General features: G+C 49.8%; 1 protein-coding gene across 3 annotated transcripts in view; it reads left to right on the forward strand.

Annotated features, from left to right (window-relative positions):
• UNC13B (unc-13 homolog B) overlaps positions 1–17608 on the forward strand; it is a 160255-nt gene that overhangs the window by 89220 nt on the left and 53427 nt on the right. For all 3 annotated transcript variants that reach the window (XM_035100684.2, XM_035100686.2, XM_035100685.2), the window contains 4 exons: positions 8218–8264; positions 12007–12085; positions 14960–15034; positions 15890–16109. In XM_035100684.2, the coding sequence (XP_034956575.1) occupies positions 8218–8264; positions 12007–12085; positions 14960–15034; positions 15890–16109 (421 nt within the window). The remainder of the gene's footprint in view (positions 1–8217; positions 8265–12006; positions 12086–14959; positions 15035–15889; positions 16110–17608) is intronic.

Consider the following 17608-nt stretch of genomic DNA (forward strand, 5'->3'; position numbering starts at 1 on the left):
ATTGACCTGAACGAGCAAGACCCAACTGATCAGGTCTTCAGGGATGTCCTAGAAAACTCCCAGTACTTCCTTGAGCACTCCCGCGACAGCATCGATCTTGTGGACATGAGGTTTTACACAAACAAACTAGGCAGAGCACTGAATCACTTTCGGTCTGCGCTGCAGGTGGTGTTCCACAAACTGGAGACCGGGGACCCAGAAGTCCTCCTTGAAGGGGAAAAGAGCTTCCATATGAACAGTGAGCCGGCTCCTGCCCTCCGCAGCCCAAGTGTGCATGGCAGCTTGGATACCTTTGCTGAAACTCCCCCTAGTCAGTCTTCAGAGAGCCAGGCTAACACGACTGTGAGCAGTGACAGTGTGGGCCTGATGCAGAGGGCTCTTCCCAGCGCTTCATTGCCTCTTGACGAAGCTCCGGTTCCCGGCCCGGTGCCCCCTTTAGATTCTGAGAGCTGTGTGGAGCAGCCCTTCCCCCCTGGAGAGGCCCAGCAGGATCCGGGTTCTGCGCCTGTGCAGCCTAGCGGGTGCCGACCTATGAGCCTTGAGAAGGTGTGTGCCGAGACCATCTACCTGAACAAGTGCATCAACAACTTCAAGAATGTCCTGAGGGAAAAGAGGCAGATGCGTCGGAGGCTCTTGAAGGAACTGGCCCAGGAGGCAAGCTGGACTTCCTCAGCTGAAGAGATTCATTCAGGTACTCCCAAAGTTACTGAGATTTGCTGGTGAAATGCTTGCTCGTTTTTTGTCAGAAAGTTTAGCAGCTGCAGGCAGAATGATTCAATAGAAATGGTTTATTGAAGTTTGGTCAGAGATAGCAGATGATGAGAGCCAAAGACAAAAGCTGCCCTATCTTTGCACCCTTAACAAATGCAAATGCAACAAATGCAAAAAAACCACCCCTGTTTCTGGAGGTCTGCCAAATGATTTGTGGTGTTCTATCTCCAAGGAAGCAGGCATTGACTTCAGATCTGCTTCTTGGCAAATTGAAAGCATGTTGGGAAAGTGTTTCCAATACCATTAACCTGCTTAGGGGATCCACTTGGAAGCATGAGATTTTCCATGTCTGTTTACTTTCACAGGAAATATTGAACCAGGAACCAGTTGCCATTTCCCATATAAATTGGCCAGGGAAGCTAAAATCTGCTGGGAGATATCTCCTGAAATGTTTAAATAACCACCTCCAAGGAAGAGCTCCGCTAGAACACTGTTTCCCTCCATATAATAATGCCCCTTGAGAAATCCACATAAGAGGTGTTCTGTTGGAGTGCAGAATTCATGTGGATCGTACCCTCCATTATATTTGTCATGTGCCTTACTTCAAGAGCCCTCTTCTGTGGAGTTTATATTGAGGACTGTTCAGATGATAATCCATGTGAGCTGCTTCCTAGCGATTGTAGGCACTTGAGATTCCAATTGGGTTAGACTTTGTGTTTCAGTTTTACCTTTGTGGGTTTGTGAAAATCAAACTTCAGAACAGTGGAGCTTGACTTTAGGTAGCAATAAGGAGACTTGAAGGAGAGCAAAGGGGAAGAGCAGAAGCAAAATTCATCAGAAGCGTCACCCAGTGAGATTCAGGGAGCTGCTTTGGCCCATATGTACTACTGAGCTGCAAAAGGGGGTGGGGTGGCACCACCTGCCTGCTCACTCGCTAAAATAAGCACAAGATTTGCATGTATTTGAAATTGCACCTCTGCAGTTGACCCTTGGGTATAGTGGCAAAGGTGCTTTCAGTTTCCCCCTAAGGAACGCCCCACCTGATCCCAGACTCTCATGTGTGGTGCGTGTTTCCTGAAAATGCATCCAAGTGGGCCCACAGTACCCCCCCCCACACCACACTTGACAGCAGCACCTGTCTCCAGGGATAAAGATGAGGCGCTTTCTCCCCTCCTCCTTCTGCTGTGTGCAGTATACAAAGACTGAACATCGTGCCTAGGACACTTTGACACATTGCCCTGTGTGGGAGAACGACTTCTCTCATAACCCTGCAGGCCATGCGCCCAGGCCAGAACCACAGTGGCTTCCCACAGCAGCAACATCAAGTAGTAGTGTACTCTGCATGTGCATCTCCCACATTTATAGGTGGCGCTGTGGTTAAACCACTGAGCCTAGGGCTTGCTGATCAGAAGGTCGGCGGTTCGAATCCCTGTGACGGGGTGAGCTCCCGTCGCTTGGTCCCAGCTCCTGCCAACCTAGCAGTTTGAAAGCACGTCAAAATGCAAGTAGATAAATAGGTACCTCTCTGGCGGGAAGGTAAACGGCGTTTCCATGTGCTGCTCTGGTTTGCCAGAAGCGGCTTTGTCATGCTGGCCACATGGCCTGGAAGCTGTACGCCGGCTCCCTCGGCCAAAAATGCGAGATGAGCGCGCAACCCCAGAGTCGGCCACGACTGGACCTAATGGTCAGGGGTCCCTTTACCTTTACCTTTACATGCACACATGGAAGTCACTCAGTGTTTCTGCAGTGTATGAAAGGGCTCTTGATGGTGGGATGACAGCAACTCCCACTTTCCAAGAGAAGCCTCATGTCTTCCCCCAATACTTCATCTTTCCCTGCCTGCTTAAAGCGGTTTCCCAAACACTTTAACGTGTTCTGTCATAGCTATACTTCGGAAGGAAGAACATCAAGTTGAACAAGTGTTGGGCTTGGGAGTGCTGAACTCTCACCCTTGCTCACTCACAGACTGAAGGCTGCTTCACACATTAGGGGAACAACCACTTCCCTGATGTGCACATTTCTTTGATGCTTGAAGGCGAGATGCATGCAAGGAAGATGTGGGAAACTTGCAGGAGCTGTGGGTGGCTGAAATTCCCACTCTGGGCAGGTTGAAACCTCTTGCCATTTGATTTCTGCCGTTCTAAAACAGGGTTGTGGGGGATTCCCTCCTCTGCAGGACTAAAGGAAAGCAGCACGGCACTTTCAACACTTTAAATGATTTTCATAAATCATGGGCCGTAAAATTCTCTAGCAGAGTTATGGATAGTGCAGAAGGTTTGAGGCTGTAATGAGCTCAATATTGCTATGGAAATAGTGGTTTTTATGAGGCAAGGATCCCACCACAAAATGGACCCAGGTAATGATAATTCTAGTAAATTAATATGCCCTAGCCATCCACCCTGTGGCCTAGATACAGTACAATTTTAATTTATTCCAGGTCTTTATAAAATCAGCTTATTAGGTTTGGAGAAGTTGTTTTTGCTGAGGGCTGGCAAAAGTTTGGAGCATTTGCCATCTTCCTTCATAAGAAACCTTGCTCTTACTCAGAATAGCTGGTTTCTAAGTACAGGCAGTTTCTGACTGCAAACCTCATTAGCCTTTTGTGTTCAGGTCACAACTGAGAGCAACAATGGAAGCCCTTAGAAATAAATGGTTGACGCTGTAGCGCCATTGGGGAGCTTGTGACAAACTATTCATTTCCCTAATTCCTTGCCCTTTAATTTGACAACAAATATTTACCAAAATTGAAATGGGAACAGTTGCTAAAAATCTGCTAGCAATTTACTGCTAGATTTTTCAAGTAGTGCTTCACTTCTCTTTAGAAAACAGATGGGAGAAGGATTCATTTCTCCTCCACCTGTTAAATCACTGCTCATATGTGTTCCTTTTGTGCATGGGAGATTTAGATTTTGAACACACACACACACACACACACACACACACACACAGAGAGAGAGAGAGAGAGAGAGAGAGAGAGAGAGAGAGAGAGAGAGAGAGAGAGAGAGAGAGAGATTATGAGAATTGGGCAAAGGTGGGCCTGATGTTTCAGACTCCTGGGTCCCCAATTCTTTCTTTGCTCTTTTATGCCCAAGAAAAACTAGATGACATTTACTAAGAAAATGTGCTTTTGTTGTAATGAAGAAGCTTGATTCAGAGCATACCCTGTCAGGTATTTTCCTTGGGACAGTTTCAGATGAACTTCGGAGGTGTGTTTCTGGCATGTCAGCTCTTGGTTTGAAAATTAGATTCTTCTGGCATGTGGCTCTCTCTCTCTCTCTCTCTCTCTCTCTCTCTCTCTCTCTCTCTCTCTCTCTCTCTCGGCATAATCCTAACCCCCTTCCCAATCTTATTCCACTTTTTGAAAGCCAAGGGTCCTCTACTTTTTGGACAATAACTTCCACACTTGGGCTTCCCCCCCCTTTTTTTGCAAGGAGTCACCATTATGGATTAAAATTACTATCCATGCAACTTTCTTAAAAGTAAAAAAGCCACATCCTACCACATGATGCATGTACACTAAAGTTATGGTCTAATCTGAATTAGATCTGATTGAACATGCCCCACTGGATTTGGGCTTCCTGGAGCCCTTTGATCAGGTTTTGGGGGAAGGAAGCTTAGTATGGTAGCTGTGAGGTACTGAGATGTGCTGTCCAAGGTGCTGAATTGAGTGTTTTGCCTACTGAGCTGCCAGTAACACTCATCCAGACTTCATTTTGCACCACACTTTCCAGGCAAAGGTCCCTGCTTTAAACTCCATGTCCAAGCAGTTTGTTTGTTTGTTTGTTTGTTTGTTTGTCTTGTCCTGGTGCCTCCCCGGTAAAAACCCGCATTTTACTGCTGAATCAGAGCAAAGAGCAATCTGCAGAAAACTCGATTGTGGGTTGCTTCATTCAGTGGTAAAATGTGGACTCTATCGTGAAAGCATCAGGGAAGAGAAAACGAAACTGCTCAGACATGGAGCTTTAAAGTGCAGCCCTGGGCCCAGAAACGCAGCACCAAAGGAAGTCTGCCTGAGCCTTAAGAGCGTGTCATGTGGGGAGGGAGGTAGAGCGAGAAAGACACCCCTGCCTGTGCCACTCATTGGCTTTTCATTGGACTGCTTGGTGTAACAAATGTTCCAAGCATCACTAATAGCCTCCCTAACATTTTTTTTAATACACGAGGTAGAGTGTTTTGAATTTAAGGGTTTGCTAAAAAGCTGTATATCCATTTCCCTGCTTCTCCTGAGGGACAGGACCTCACAGCATTTTTAAATTAAAAGTTGTTTAGAGAAAGCTTCAATAGCGTTTGATGGGATTGTTATTTAGACGTGATAAATCAGTGTATGGTGTTTTATCCAATCTTCTTTGTTAAGAGTATGAACGTCTGGGACAGTGCTGCAGTTTTGTAACATAAGTATTTGGCATTTCCCTTCCTTATGGAACAAAAAGTTGTCTGAATGTTGTGTCACCACAGCTTCCCTGGACACTTTTGTCCCAGCCTCAAAGGAGGATGTGGGAAGCAGCCTGCTCTTAGGATCCCTGGAGCTTTGTGGGTCATCATTAAGGAGAGGGGACATGACTTCTTAAGTGAGTCAAAAAAACAACAACCTAGGTGCCTGGTACTGTTGTGGATTTCGAGGCAGGTGTGACTATGCTATGCTAATTAAAAGGTTTACTTGTAATTAAGATTCTATGCCAGCCATATGTTGTTAATGCTAAGAAGAAAAAAATGAAATCTGATTGTTTTATTGAAACTGCAACAGAAATTCCTTTTTAAAACATAGCCACCCCAACCTTCCAGCACCTTCAGTGTACAAAGTTGAGCCTATGTTTTTCAAGCTAAATGGACCTTTCCTACTAGGGATTTTGGGGGGTGATACAGAAATTTTACATCTCTGCACTGCTTTGCTTCACTTTCCAAACTTGGTCAATAGCATATTTTTTCCGTGTTAACTGTGTGACTCTCCTTTCCTCTCCTTTGTGTTCCCCACCCCACCCCTTTCTCCTTTGCAGAAGGAAGTAGAGGAGAACTTCAGGTTATATACTGTTCATTCTAACCAGTGTGCCTCCTACTTTTGACGCTCCAGTGTGTTATTTGTGCATGCCCTGTTGAATTGTCACTTGGCTGTTTGGCTGACCCTTGAAGTACCCCCCCCAGCGCCAAGTCTCTTGGCAAGTTCAGCATGCGACAGTCTTGGGAGGAATTCCTGATCTTGTGTATGAACTGAGAGGAGTCTGTTCAGTGCAGGGAGCTTTTAGAAAGGAAGAAAACGTTTCTACTTAACACCTTGTTGATGTTGCAAATCTGTGTCTGCTGTGCGTACGCAGTTCCTTCCCAGTCCCAGCAGAGGATAAATGTACTTTGTGCCTTGGGAAGGTTACCTGGAGTGTGTGTGTATCTGTGGGTCACAGAGGCTCAACTTTTACCTCTTGGGCAGCAGTACATAAAATATAAATATTATTTTGTGTTTGTCACTTTGGCAGAAGACGTGCTACTAATTCTAAGGATTGGCAGAGCCACCATTCCTTCTGGTGCTTCCGGGCAAAATTGTTTTGTGTTTCTTGGAAACACTGCAAACTCATGGGCAGAAACAGTCTGTAGGGGTCTACAGGCTACGAGCAACAAGGGCTTTATCCTTGTGCTGCCTTGAACTCAAAGGACTCATTGTCCTTTTCTAGCCATTTTATTCAGAAGTCAGACACCAGAGGGATGAAGCCCAAGAGCCACATTCTGTAAAAAGCAAAGCAGGTTTCTAATTCAGGTTTGTCTACATGTTTCTTAGCGAGATCATGCATTTGACTTTTTGGTTTAAGATTTGATAGCCTCCATGCACAGTTCCCAGGGTGCATCCAGAGGTTTTCGCTTATGTTTGTCTAAATAGTGCTTCCCCAAGTGGGCTTGCTTCATTCGACTGCCGATCTGGACTCCAAATACATGTTCTGTCGCTTTTATCTGACTGCATCCTTGCACAAAGCCAGCAGACTTAAGCCCAGGCACTTCAGAAGAGACCTGCAACTGGATCAGATCCAAGCTCTGTCTGGGCCACCATCCTGTTCTTGCAGATGCCTACAGCTAGTTCAAAAGCACGACAGGAGTGAGCCAGCACTTGTGCTGCCCTTCTCGTGTGTCAGAGGAGTGAGTAACAGTGGCCACGTCATCTCTGCTAGTGCTGGCGCTGTGCCTTCACATGAGTGGATTTCTTGAATGCCACATGAGTGATCTGTGACTTGCTCGGTTGATTCCTCCACCTTTGCTCTTGTAGGAATTCCTCTGAGAGGTGGATTCCCAGGGAGGGGTCTGGGTGGAAATTGCCCTCCTCTGAGACAAAGGGCTGCTTGGCCTGGCCGGGGAGAGTGTTACTGGGGAAATGAGGCTCCCCTTCTCTCCTTTGTCCATGAACTCCTGAACTCCTCATTCAAAGGGCAGTTAGATTGCCTTCTTTGGCACAGTTAGCAGAAACTTGGCATTTGGCTACTAAGGGGGCCAAGAACAAGGTAGCAATTGACAAAAAGGGGCTCCTCTTTTCACCTTCCGCCTGCCTCTCTTCCACTGCTTGGCTGCCCTGGTTCCAACAGTGCTGTGGACCTTCGACTAACTGGCTTCCTATTGAAGTCCCCTGCCTCCTCTCGGTGCTCATTCTGGGACTCATCCTGGTGGCAGCTTCCTGCACAGACTGTGGGGCCGCTTGTGTCGAGAGCCTTGGAAGCCAGCCATGGAGGTGGCAGAGCCCTCTCTCTCTCTCGCCCTTTCTTCAAGCTGGGGAATTTGAGCAGACATTCCCTCTCCTGGAAGTAGATGCCGCTGCCTGGATGTGCCTTTTGTTTCCTCTAGGCAAGGATGGCTGCTTTTCAGGAATTTGTCTAGCATGTATTTGCTCTTCCAGGAAACAGGCTGCTGCTAAATGGTTGCTGCTGCTGCTGCTGCATCTCCTTGGTGGTGCAGGCGCCAGGAACAGCTGGGGGGCTCCTCTGGGACCTCACAGAAGCTCCCCCCTTGGCTGTTTCCTGGCTTAGGGATTGAAAAGCAGTGTGAGACCAGGCACTTCCCCCTGGTTTCAGAGGGGCCGAAGGAAAGGCAGATGCGTGACTCGATTCCAGTGCCCGTAGCCTTGCGTCCTTTTGTTCTGTTTGTTTGTGTGCTCTCAATAAATAAGTATTTTGGAAATGTTCTCGTAAACATTAGGACTTCACAAATTCAAATAAAGCTCGTAGGATCTGCTCTTGCCAAACTCTTGGTTGTTGTTTTTTAAAAAGAAATGTTTGTGGGTTGATCCCCCCCTCAAAAGCACATTGCACTGAACAGGCTCTTTTGGCCCCTCTCCTGTGTGCTGCTGTGTCCACACCACTAGGCAGCACAGTCTCCCTGCCATCCTCTGAGGTGCTAATGAACATGAAGCGCTTTGTGTGCATTTTCGTGCATGAAACGTCCTCCCTGATTTTGAACTCTGCAGCTGGCTTGAACTTTGCTCAGCACAATTAATTCCTCTCTCTCTCTCTCTCTCTCTCTCTTAAAAAAATAATTAAGGGTCCGGATGATGGCGATCCGTCCAAATCACCGTGGTTCAAAGGAGGGTAAGTGGCCTTTGACAACTGTTTTTATATTGTAAACTGCCCTGTGATCCTCGAATGAAGGACAGTAGAGTAATTTAATAAATAATAATAATAAATAATAGAGTAGTGGCACACAAGCCTCTCAGAGCCTCCATGTTAGTGCATGAGCTTCAGTTACTCAGGGAGGGAGGCAGACACTAAGTTAGATCCCTTCATTTCAGGGGGTATGCTCTGAGCAAAACTTATTCCTGTCCTGCTCCCAGAGCTCCCTGTCGCCAACCCTCTCTGAGCCTCATGCCCCCCTGCTTGCAGCCCCTCGAAGCCGCAAGCCCAGCCCAAGCCCACCATGTCCCACCGATGTAGCTGAGTTCAGTCCCCTGAGCCACACAGATGAACCCCCCCCCCAAAAAAATCCTTGAGGTTCCCAGCAGTAGTGGTGGGAGCCTGGCCTCCTTTGCTTCTCTCAGGCTGCATAGAGGCAGTTCCTTCCAGACGTACCCCAAGACAGAACTGTGGCCACTGTCCAGCCCCACTGCATGAGAAAGTCCTTTCTCATCTGCCCCACCCCTCTTCCTTGAGTCACTGGGTTACGGAAGACTCCTTTCCTCCCAGCGCATGGCCATGGGTTAGCAAAGAGAGGCAAGAGAGGGCTCCATACACGATAGACTGCTTATCTGGATTATCGCTTCCGTGAAGGTTCCTGTGCACACGACCACTTGCCGAGGTTGTGGCTGCATTGGGAAATGTGGGCAGGTGTGAATTGGCAGACCCCCTTTCTGCTTCCCTTGGAGTTGGAGGGCAGGCCAGGCCAGGGACGGTGGTGAGCCCTACTTGTGCCTCTTCCGGCTGCAGCCCTTGAGGGCTCAGCTTCTCTTTTAAGGGGCTGGCCTGGAGCTTCTCGTCTGCCCTGCAAAGGACCTTCTGAGGGCAGCCGGTGAAGTCGGTGTGATCCTCCTCCTCCTCCTCCTCCTCCTCCTCCTCCTCCTCCTCCTCCTCCTCCTCCTCCTCCTGGGTGTCTCTGCACCTGCTCTTGCCGCCTTCCCCCATTAGGACCTGAAGGCTTGCCAGGAGAAAGACGAGAAGGCACCATTTTACATGCTGTTTGATTTTAAATGTGTTCATGTATTTGATGAGAGCCATACGGCTTTGATCTGTAATATTTGAATTCTGCTCCCTTTGAGGGCTGGTGTGCTGTTGCAGCTGGGACTGAGCAGGGGGGGGGGCACTGGAAGCTCCACCCCTAAACGTCTGCATGAGACTGACTTGCCTCTCTCCCTGCATATCAATCAGGTTTCCAAACAATGAATTAGGCAAAACTAATCAAACATGAAATTAAAGAAGGGGAGGCATTAATTTCTATGTGCCTCCTTCCCAAGCTCGCTTCTTTCTTTCGTCTCCTCCTGCCTCACCCTCAGATGCGCTGTGCTGCTTAGCTGGGAGGTTCCTGGACCATCACCCCCAGAGGCGGCACGGGATCTGTTTTTGTTTCTTCAAGTGTGTGAAGCGCCTCCTCACATGAGCTGCTTGTGAAATGCACACACTCAGGGTGCTCTGCTGCCTTGAAAGAGGGGCAGATGTATCCCAGCATGCTTCACTCCAGCCATGCCAGCTGTAACTAGGGGGAAACTCAAAAGCCCCCCCCTCCCCTTGCTGAACGGGAGCATCAGCCAGCCCTGGGCAGTGGCTGGGCAGTTATCCTGGCCGGAAGTGTGCCTTGCAGGGGGCAGCGTCATTGAGGGTCATGGTGCCTTGGAGAAGAGGCTGCAGGGAGGGTGTCAGACAGAGAGTTGAAGCTGCCATGCTTGCCTGAACCACTACCACCTCCTGTTCTTAGCAAGAGACCAACCTCTTTTTCCTGGGGCCACTTGCACTAACTTGCTCATGTGAGCTGGCTCCCTAAGGCACCGTATCTGGTTTTCTGCTTAACTTGTTGCCATCATAGATAACAGAAAGGGAGCCTTTGGGGTGTGGACACGTGATCCCAAAGGCCACTAGCCTGGGTACTGCTCTCCTCCACTGTCCCTCTGCAGTGCAGAACCCTCTAAGGCTGGGTCCCATAAGCTTTGCCATGGGCTCCTTCTCTAACCCCCCCTTCCCCCCTTCTGTAAAAACTCGAGCAAATGGAAGTCAAAGCAAAGAGCAGGAGGGCAGGAGCAAGGCAGGGCGGCTGGAGAGGGGAAGAAAGGAGCCAGGGGCAGGGAGAGTGGAGGCCGTCCAGCTTGAGGGGAGACGAGGGGAGGGGCTGGATCCAGGGAAATGGGCTACGCTGAGTGGGGGGCAGCATTGTGCCCCGAATCCCGTCTCCCTTCTGGGTGAAGGCTTCCTGACTTAGGTCTGAGGTTCCTTTTCCACACTGCCTTTGCAGAGATAATTAGCCCTGTGCTTGTTGCGCACAAGCCAATTATCCCCATCCACTCGTCTCTAACTTTGCCGCTCACGTTTTTCCAAGCGTCTGTGCGCATCAGCATGACAAGGTATTATCAAAGCTGACAAGCATTCTCCTGAGGGCAATAGACTTCCAGCATAGTGCAGATAAGACACTCCCCGGAGTTATTCAATGTGAAATATATGTAACTTAGTACAGCAATATTTAAAGTTTCACTGACAGCTTCACTCTGTGTTATTGTTCACCTGCAGCGCAACAGGGAGGCTGCAGAGATGGATTCCAGAGCAGTGAAATGGTTGCATTTTCCCCTTGCCTGCCAGAATTTCTGCCTGCCTCACTGCTGAAGGGTAGTGCGTGATGGAATTGGCCCTTTTAAATGTGCTCCTAAGTGATCTGCACGGAGGCGTGAGTGGTGGGGTGGTGAGACCATGTATGGCTCAGGGAGAAGGAATGAAACGGGGCTGTGAGGAGTCCGAAAAGAATAGGTCCAAACTAGGTAAAGACCATTAAAGTAGCACATGTGCTTCTATATACCGATAGGAGCACAAAATGTGAGCTCTACCTATTCCCTGATGAGGTCCAAATCAGTTTCCCACCGAGGGAAAGGAGGCAGGCGTTGGGCCTGGTAGGGCAGCCAGACTCTTCTGATCTCCTGCTCCTGCCCCAGTGGGCAGGGGGGATGGAAATGGTAGCCCAAAGGCATTTGGAGGGCCACAGGTTAGAAGCAGATCATTTCGAAGCCCAAACCTGTCTAAGGCTCTCATCCCAAATCTGCAGATCATCTTCTCCCCCATCCGAGAGAGGTCTGGAATGGGAAGGGCTTCTTCCTCACTGGCTCTCCTGATGAGCAAATGCTTTGCTCTTTTAAAATGTAGATTACAGGAGTCTGAAGAGCTTTCCTGTTGTGGCTCTATAGAGTTCAAAGAGTGTGCTGCCATGATGGCCTGATGAATTCTGACACCTTCCCCATTGCTGCTTGCCATGCCTCTTTAGAGGAAAGAAGAGAACAAAACCTGATTTAATTTGTACACGGGATGGATTTGGGCAAGGCGCCCTTGATTTCAGAACTGTCAGGGGCGCCTGTGCTGTGTAACTTGAACTGACGGGAATAATTTCCAGATTTAAAGCTGCACAAAAGCCGCTCGGCATTCAGTCGCGTCAAGGTTATTCCTTGTAGCGTGGAGCATTTTTTGCCTTGTTGGACTGATTTGTTTTTAGGTGTTGGTTTCTCTAGGCCGAGGCAAGATCCTGTATTGCCCACGTGATTCTGAAGTCTGCAGGAGGCATCCTTGCCTGGGTCCCTCAAGAGCTGACAGATTATAACTTGTGGCTTGCCATCACTGCTTGCCCTCATGCATTTCCCCCTTTGCTTTCTAGGCCAGCCGGGGGTCTCTATGGCATCGACAGCATGCCTGACCTGCGTAAGAAGAAGCCCACCCCACTTGTCAGTGACCTGGTGAGACTTCCTGCCCCCCATCTCCCCTCCATGAATATAATGGAAGTGGTATTTACTGTTTTTCATTCAAGTGCAGAAATGTTATAGGAACAAGACTCTTATGATGAGTTAGACCTGGATAATGTGGATTCCTGGCAAACTCTCATTTGTAAAGCTGTAGCTCAGGCATCCCCAAACTGCGGCCCTCCAGATGTTTTGGCCTACAATTCCCATGATCCTTAGCTAACAGGACCAGTGGTCGGGGAAGATTAGAATTGTAGTCCAAAACATCTGGAGGGCCGAAGTTTGGGGATGCCTGCTGTAGCTTCTTAATGGAGAACATCAGAGCAAGTTTTCTCCGGAGGCCTCAGCATGGCAGCCTCCTGCCCTCAGTCCAGCTAAACTGAAAGCGAGGAAGGCAGGGAAGAGGCAAATCTTTTCCCAAGCATTTCCTCTGTTTTGTAGACTCTGAAACAAATGTGTTAGTCTCACGTTTGCCTCTCTCTGCTGTGTGGATGTATTTTGCAGGCTGCCCCATTTTCAGGTCTTGGTATGTTTCGCTTTATATGCTGCTGCTGCCGTTCAGCATTTCTTTAGCCCTAGCAGGGTCTTGTGTGCCACATGCAACTTGGAAATGACATGGTCTCTTGCCCAGATGAGGGCTCTGTCTCTTCCACCCAACCGAACACTGATTTCTTGAAGAGAGGCCTCGCTCATGACTGAAGGGCCTGCTTTCATGCCATGATTTGGCACAGAAAGGTGGTGGAGAGATTATCAGAGTCAATAAATCAAGGCGATGTAAACCTTTGTTCAAAACACACCAGAAAACTGCAAAGCAGAAGTCATGGGCAGTGGGTGAAGGCACGGGCGGTGCTCTAAGAGGGGGGGGTACAAATTTGGAAAGAGAATTGGCTACATGCAGCAGGTTTAAAACTGTTCTGAACAAAGGCTCCTTTGGGTGTTTGCCTCATGTATTGGGAACTGGTGAAAAGGGGGTGGCAAACGAGTTGTGCTGGCTATAGTGGAATAGTGTGGTGGTCAGGGCCACAGGGGCAGCTGGCCTGGGGGCAAAATTCTTCAGGGTACAACATTTCAAAAGGAAGAAAAGAGAAAGTAGCAATAATAAATCAATAGCAGTCCCTCCCCCTCACACAGAAAATCCCCCAAAGTTCACAGGGTGGACTGAGGAGCAGATTTGGGCCTCAGCTGGTTGCTAGGGTGCCCCCTGCAGGGCTTTAGAAAGATACCCGTGCCCGACCAATCCCCTGTCCTGTTCTCCGCTATGCTTGACTCTCATGGGGCACCACTGCTGCCACTCAGGTAGGTCACCAAGCGATTGCCCCTTTGTTCCGGCCTATCAGTGGGCGGTGCCAAGGATACTTCCCCTGCCCTGGGTTCTGGCAACTCACGCTATGCCACGGGTTGGTTATAAGGCTTCCCTAGCTTTTCAGAGCTGCACAATTAAAAGCAAGAAAGGTTTTGATTAAACTTACTGAGACTGAACAACAGATTTCAGGAACACTCTAGATGAGCACAAGAGTCCTTCCACTTCCGTATCAGTAGCCTTGACCAAGGCCAATGTCACCAATTCCTCTAGACACTAAGATGGGAGGAGTACTTCCTAAACATCTCTGCAAAAGCAAAGGAAAGCAGTGAACTTAGTTTCTGCACTGGCAGCAAGACCAGTTTTGCTTAATCCACACAGTGTAGAATAATAGCTAACTGGAGAATTGCATCTGTAGCCTTGCAAAGAGGAAGCCTGGGCAATGTGTTTGTAGCTTTAGTGATGGGGGGGGGGGGTTGAGGACTAATGGAATTAATCTGTTATGCTTCTCTTGTATGCTGACATTCTCTTCCTACAGGCCATGGTAAGTGGAGATCCAACCATACGCTCCTTCCTACAACCACCTATTGAGTTGCATTTCCCTTTCTGGTGGCTTTTCCCTCCCCCCTTTTTTTTGTTGATTTCTGCAGTTTGGTAAATGGGGCTACCCTGCCACACTCCCCTTCCTTGCCCATCAGTGCCTTAAGAATCCCACACAGTCTTGCTGTGAAATGGCCCTAGTTCAGGGGGCTTGGACCACCTTCCAGAGTGAGCATCATCTCCTTGCCTGAGTGTGGCTAGAGGGGCTCTGTGGATGAGGCCCTGATCCGCCTCCTGGCCTCCCTGTGCACTCAGCAGTGGGAGCAGCCAGTGGGCAAGCTCATTTCAGTCAGTGGCTGCCGAACATGGCATGCGGGCAGATCCAGACAGGCACGCCCACTTCTCCCTTTCTCAACCCTCAATGCGTTGTACCTGCCCCCTCTGGTCCTGGTGGTCTCTCTTGCACAGAGGAGAATTGCTGGTTTCCCCCACCTGCAGCCTGGGAGGAAGGTCCAAACTGTATCCTGCAATGGAAGAGGCCAGCTTCCTTGAAGGCTGCCCTCAAAACGTTGGGCAAAAATCTATCTGTTGGGGATCCTTTTGGTACATCTTGCCTTTCCTCCCCCCCCCCCCAGGCAATAGGCTGGATTCGGAAGGTCTATTGGATCCCCTTATGTGATCCCCCTTGGACCTTCCTTCTGTGCCCTGCCTGTGACAGGAAGAAGAGCCGACTAGCAACCCATTGATGAGCAGCTAATTAGGAGGCCAAGTGGGTGATCTTCTTTTGGCCCTGAGCTGGCTTTGGGGTGGGAATGGCAGAGCAGGCAAGGCTGCTGGAGCATGCAAGCCGCTCACCTGTGGCTCTCCTATTAGTTTGGCTTCCTGCCCTCCTTTCAAGGAGCTCAGGGCATCTGACTTGGGGGTCAGCAACATGTGCAGAGACCAGCCTGAGCTGTGAACGATGCTCTTGAAAGAAGCCCCTTCCCGACAAGGGTGCAGAGTAACTGAGGCTGCTTTTCTTTCTTTCCCAGTCGCTGGTCCAGTCCCGGAAGGCCGGAATCACCTCGGCCATGGCCACCCGAACTTCTCTCAAGGACGAGGAGCTGGTAAGGGAGCCGGAGAGTTCGCCTCCGCCTTCTGGCAGGCCCTGGCCTGTGGTCCGAGGGCCCCTCGGGCTCTCCGTGGAGCACAAAAGCTGGCTCAGAACGAAGCTGGCGTGGAAAGTCCGCCCTCATCAGCACAGGCGAGATCAAAATAGCATGAAAGGGGGAGACTTTCAAAGGCAGCCAAGAGAGCTGAACTTGCTCCCACAGAACAGCCATTACAAGAACAATGGGGTGTGTGCCTGGGGGGGGGAGGGCGGTTAATTATCTACGTGGGACTGCTGAAAGGAAAAGCAGCAGCATGTGAGGAGCTGTTTCCATCAAGTCTCCCGCTCCTTGCCTGTCCTTTGTAAGGGCTGCCCGGGGCCTGGCTCTTAGGGGCGATGGGGCGGGGGCCACGGAGGGCTCCCCACACACTGCCACCACGACACGCAGGCATTGCTGGCCTGGTCGGTTGCCTGACCTTGTTGAAAGGAAGCTCACGGGAGAGGAGGGCTCTGCTTACTCAGCCTGTGTGGATCAGGCCCCACCACTCTGGCTTTGGTTACTAGGGGCAGCTAGCACACTCGAGAAGCTCTTCTCCTGCGATGAAGTACCCCCCCCACACCCCTCTTTTGGTTTGGAAGCGCTGGCTCTGAACACGTCCTTGCTGAGTTTGGCAAGGAGCTGTTCGCTGTAAGTGCTGCTCTCAGGGCTGACCCCGGCAGGCATCCCATAAAGCCGGCAGGTGTGGCTGGATCCTGCATTCTGTCCCTTCCAAGAAAACGGGACCTGCTCCCTAAATGAAACGATGCCAGGCAGCCACGCTGAAGCCTCTCCCCAGCGCAGGCCGTGACTCCGCGTGCCTTTCTGTTTCAGAAATCCCATGTGTACAAGAAGACCTTGCAAGCCTTAATCTACCCCATCTCCTGTACAACCCCCCACAACTTTGAGGTCTGGACAGCCACCACCCCCACCTACTGCTACGAGTGCGAGGGGCTGTTGTGGGGCATTGCCCGGCAAGGGATGCGCTGCACAGAGTGTGGGGTCAAATGCCACGAGAAGTGCCAAGATCTGCTGAATGCCGACTGCCTGCAGAGTGAGTAGCCCCTCTTGTTTCCTGTGGGGCAAGAGCTGCTGGGGGTGGAAGTGGGGCCCCGTAGGGCAGCCATGTTTGTTGTTGCGTTTCTCAGTGGCTTGTTTTTGAGGAATGAGGCAAATGAATGGAAAGGCTTAAAAAATGGGGGTGAGTAAATGGAGAGAAGGCTCTTGAGATTCTGGACAGCGGTTGGGACACTGTTGGGCTCTCTCTGGAGATGGCGCTTAGTCTGCTTTGGATGGGGCTGGGTAACGGGTGCCCCCCCCAAGTGTTGCTGGGTTACAGCTCTCCTCGTTCCATGATGACTGGGGGCAGGGGGCTCAGGAGAGTTGGAGTCCAGCAGCATTTGCAGTGGAGCACACAGGTGAGCCAGCTCTGCCCTACAGGAGCTGGAGATGTTCTTCAACCCAGCCTTGGCACAGGAGACCCAAGTGGCCAGAAGGACCTTGCAAACAGCTGTGTCCTCTAGACTGAGAGCATCTGACTGCTTGGTAACCCCCCCCCCCCCTCTGGATCTGACACAGTCCACTGTTGTTCACTGATGTCAGCTGTCCTGGGAGGCCCCCCCCCTTTTTTTGTTGAAGGAAAAGCCTAAATAAAGTAAGTTTACTCTTGTGGGTTTCTGTATGTATCACAAATAGAAAGCTGTGTTCTTGTCTTTCCCTTCTTGGAGGAGAGGTCTCTTTCCCCCTCCATGGGAAAAACAAGCTGTTTCCTTGTAAGCTTCTGGCTGCTTTGCCCTCCTGTCTTTGGGAAGAGTTAAAGCTCAGAAAAGCTGATACTTGGGGCAGTAGCTTTGTGCTGGGCTGGCCCCATCCCTCTTCCTTGATGCAGCGGGAAGGACATCAGTACTCGGCCTGGCTTTCTTTCTTTCTTTCTTTCTTTCTTTCTTTCTTTCTTTCTTTCTTTCTTTCTTTCTTTCTTTCTTTCTTTCTTTCTTTCTTTCTTTCTTATGCTCTTGGCACCTGAATGTTTTAGCCAAATAATATTTTGGTCTCGGTGGATCACTTTGAATGTAATTTCAACCATGGAGTCCCAGGAGGAGTTGCCTCTTGTGTTTGTGTGTGCAAATTGCCTCCTCTGTCTTGCGAAGGACAGGTGGCTTTTTCGCAGCTCTGCAAGGGAGCTAAAAAAGAAAAAGAAAGAGGTCCACCTGGTTTGCAGCTTCACAGAAATAGAAATCTCACATTTTGAATGCAACAGGTGCGGCAGATGCATTGATGCCCAGATGGCAAATTCTGCAGGGAAGCTAGGAGGCCTAATTTTGGTTTGGTTTTCTGAGAGTTGACCCACTACTGGCAACTTGCTGAGGCTGCCTGCTCAGCCCGCCTTTTCCTAGAGTTGAACAGGACGGGTCATTGCTGCTTGATATTATTCATCTGAATCATGACCATGGTTTGTCAAGAGGCCTGCTTTCTGAATGCAGAAAGGAAATCTGTGGGGTGTGGAACAGGGCAGAGATGAGAGACCATTCCCACACAGTCCAGGACCTTGGCAAA

Source organism: Zootoca vivipara, chromosome 11, assembly GCF_963506605.1.
Source record: "Zootoca vivipara chromosome 11, rZooViv1.1, whole genome shotgun sequence".
Lineage (NCBI taxonomy): Eukaryota > Metazoa > Chordata > Lepidosauria > Squamata > Lacertidae > Zootoca > Zootoca vivipara.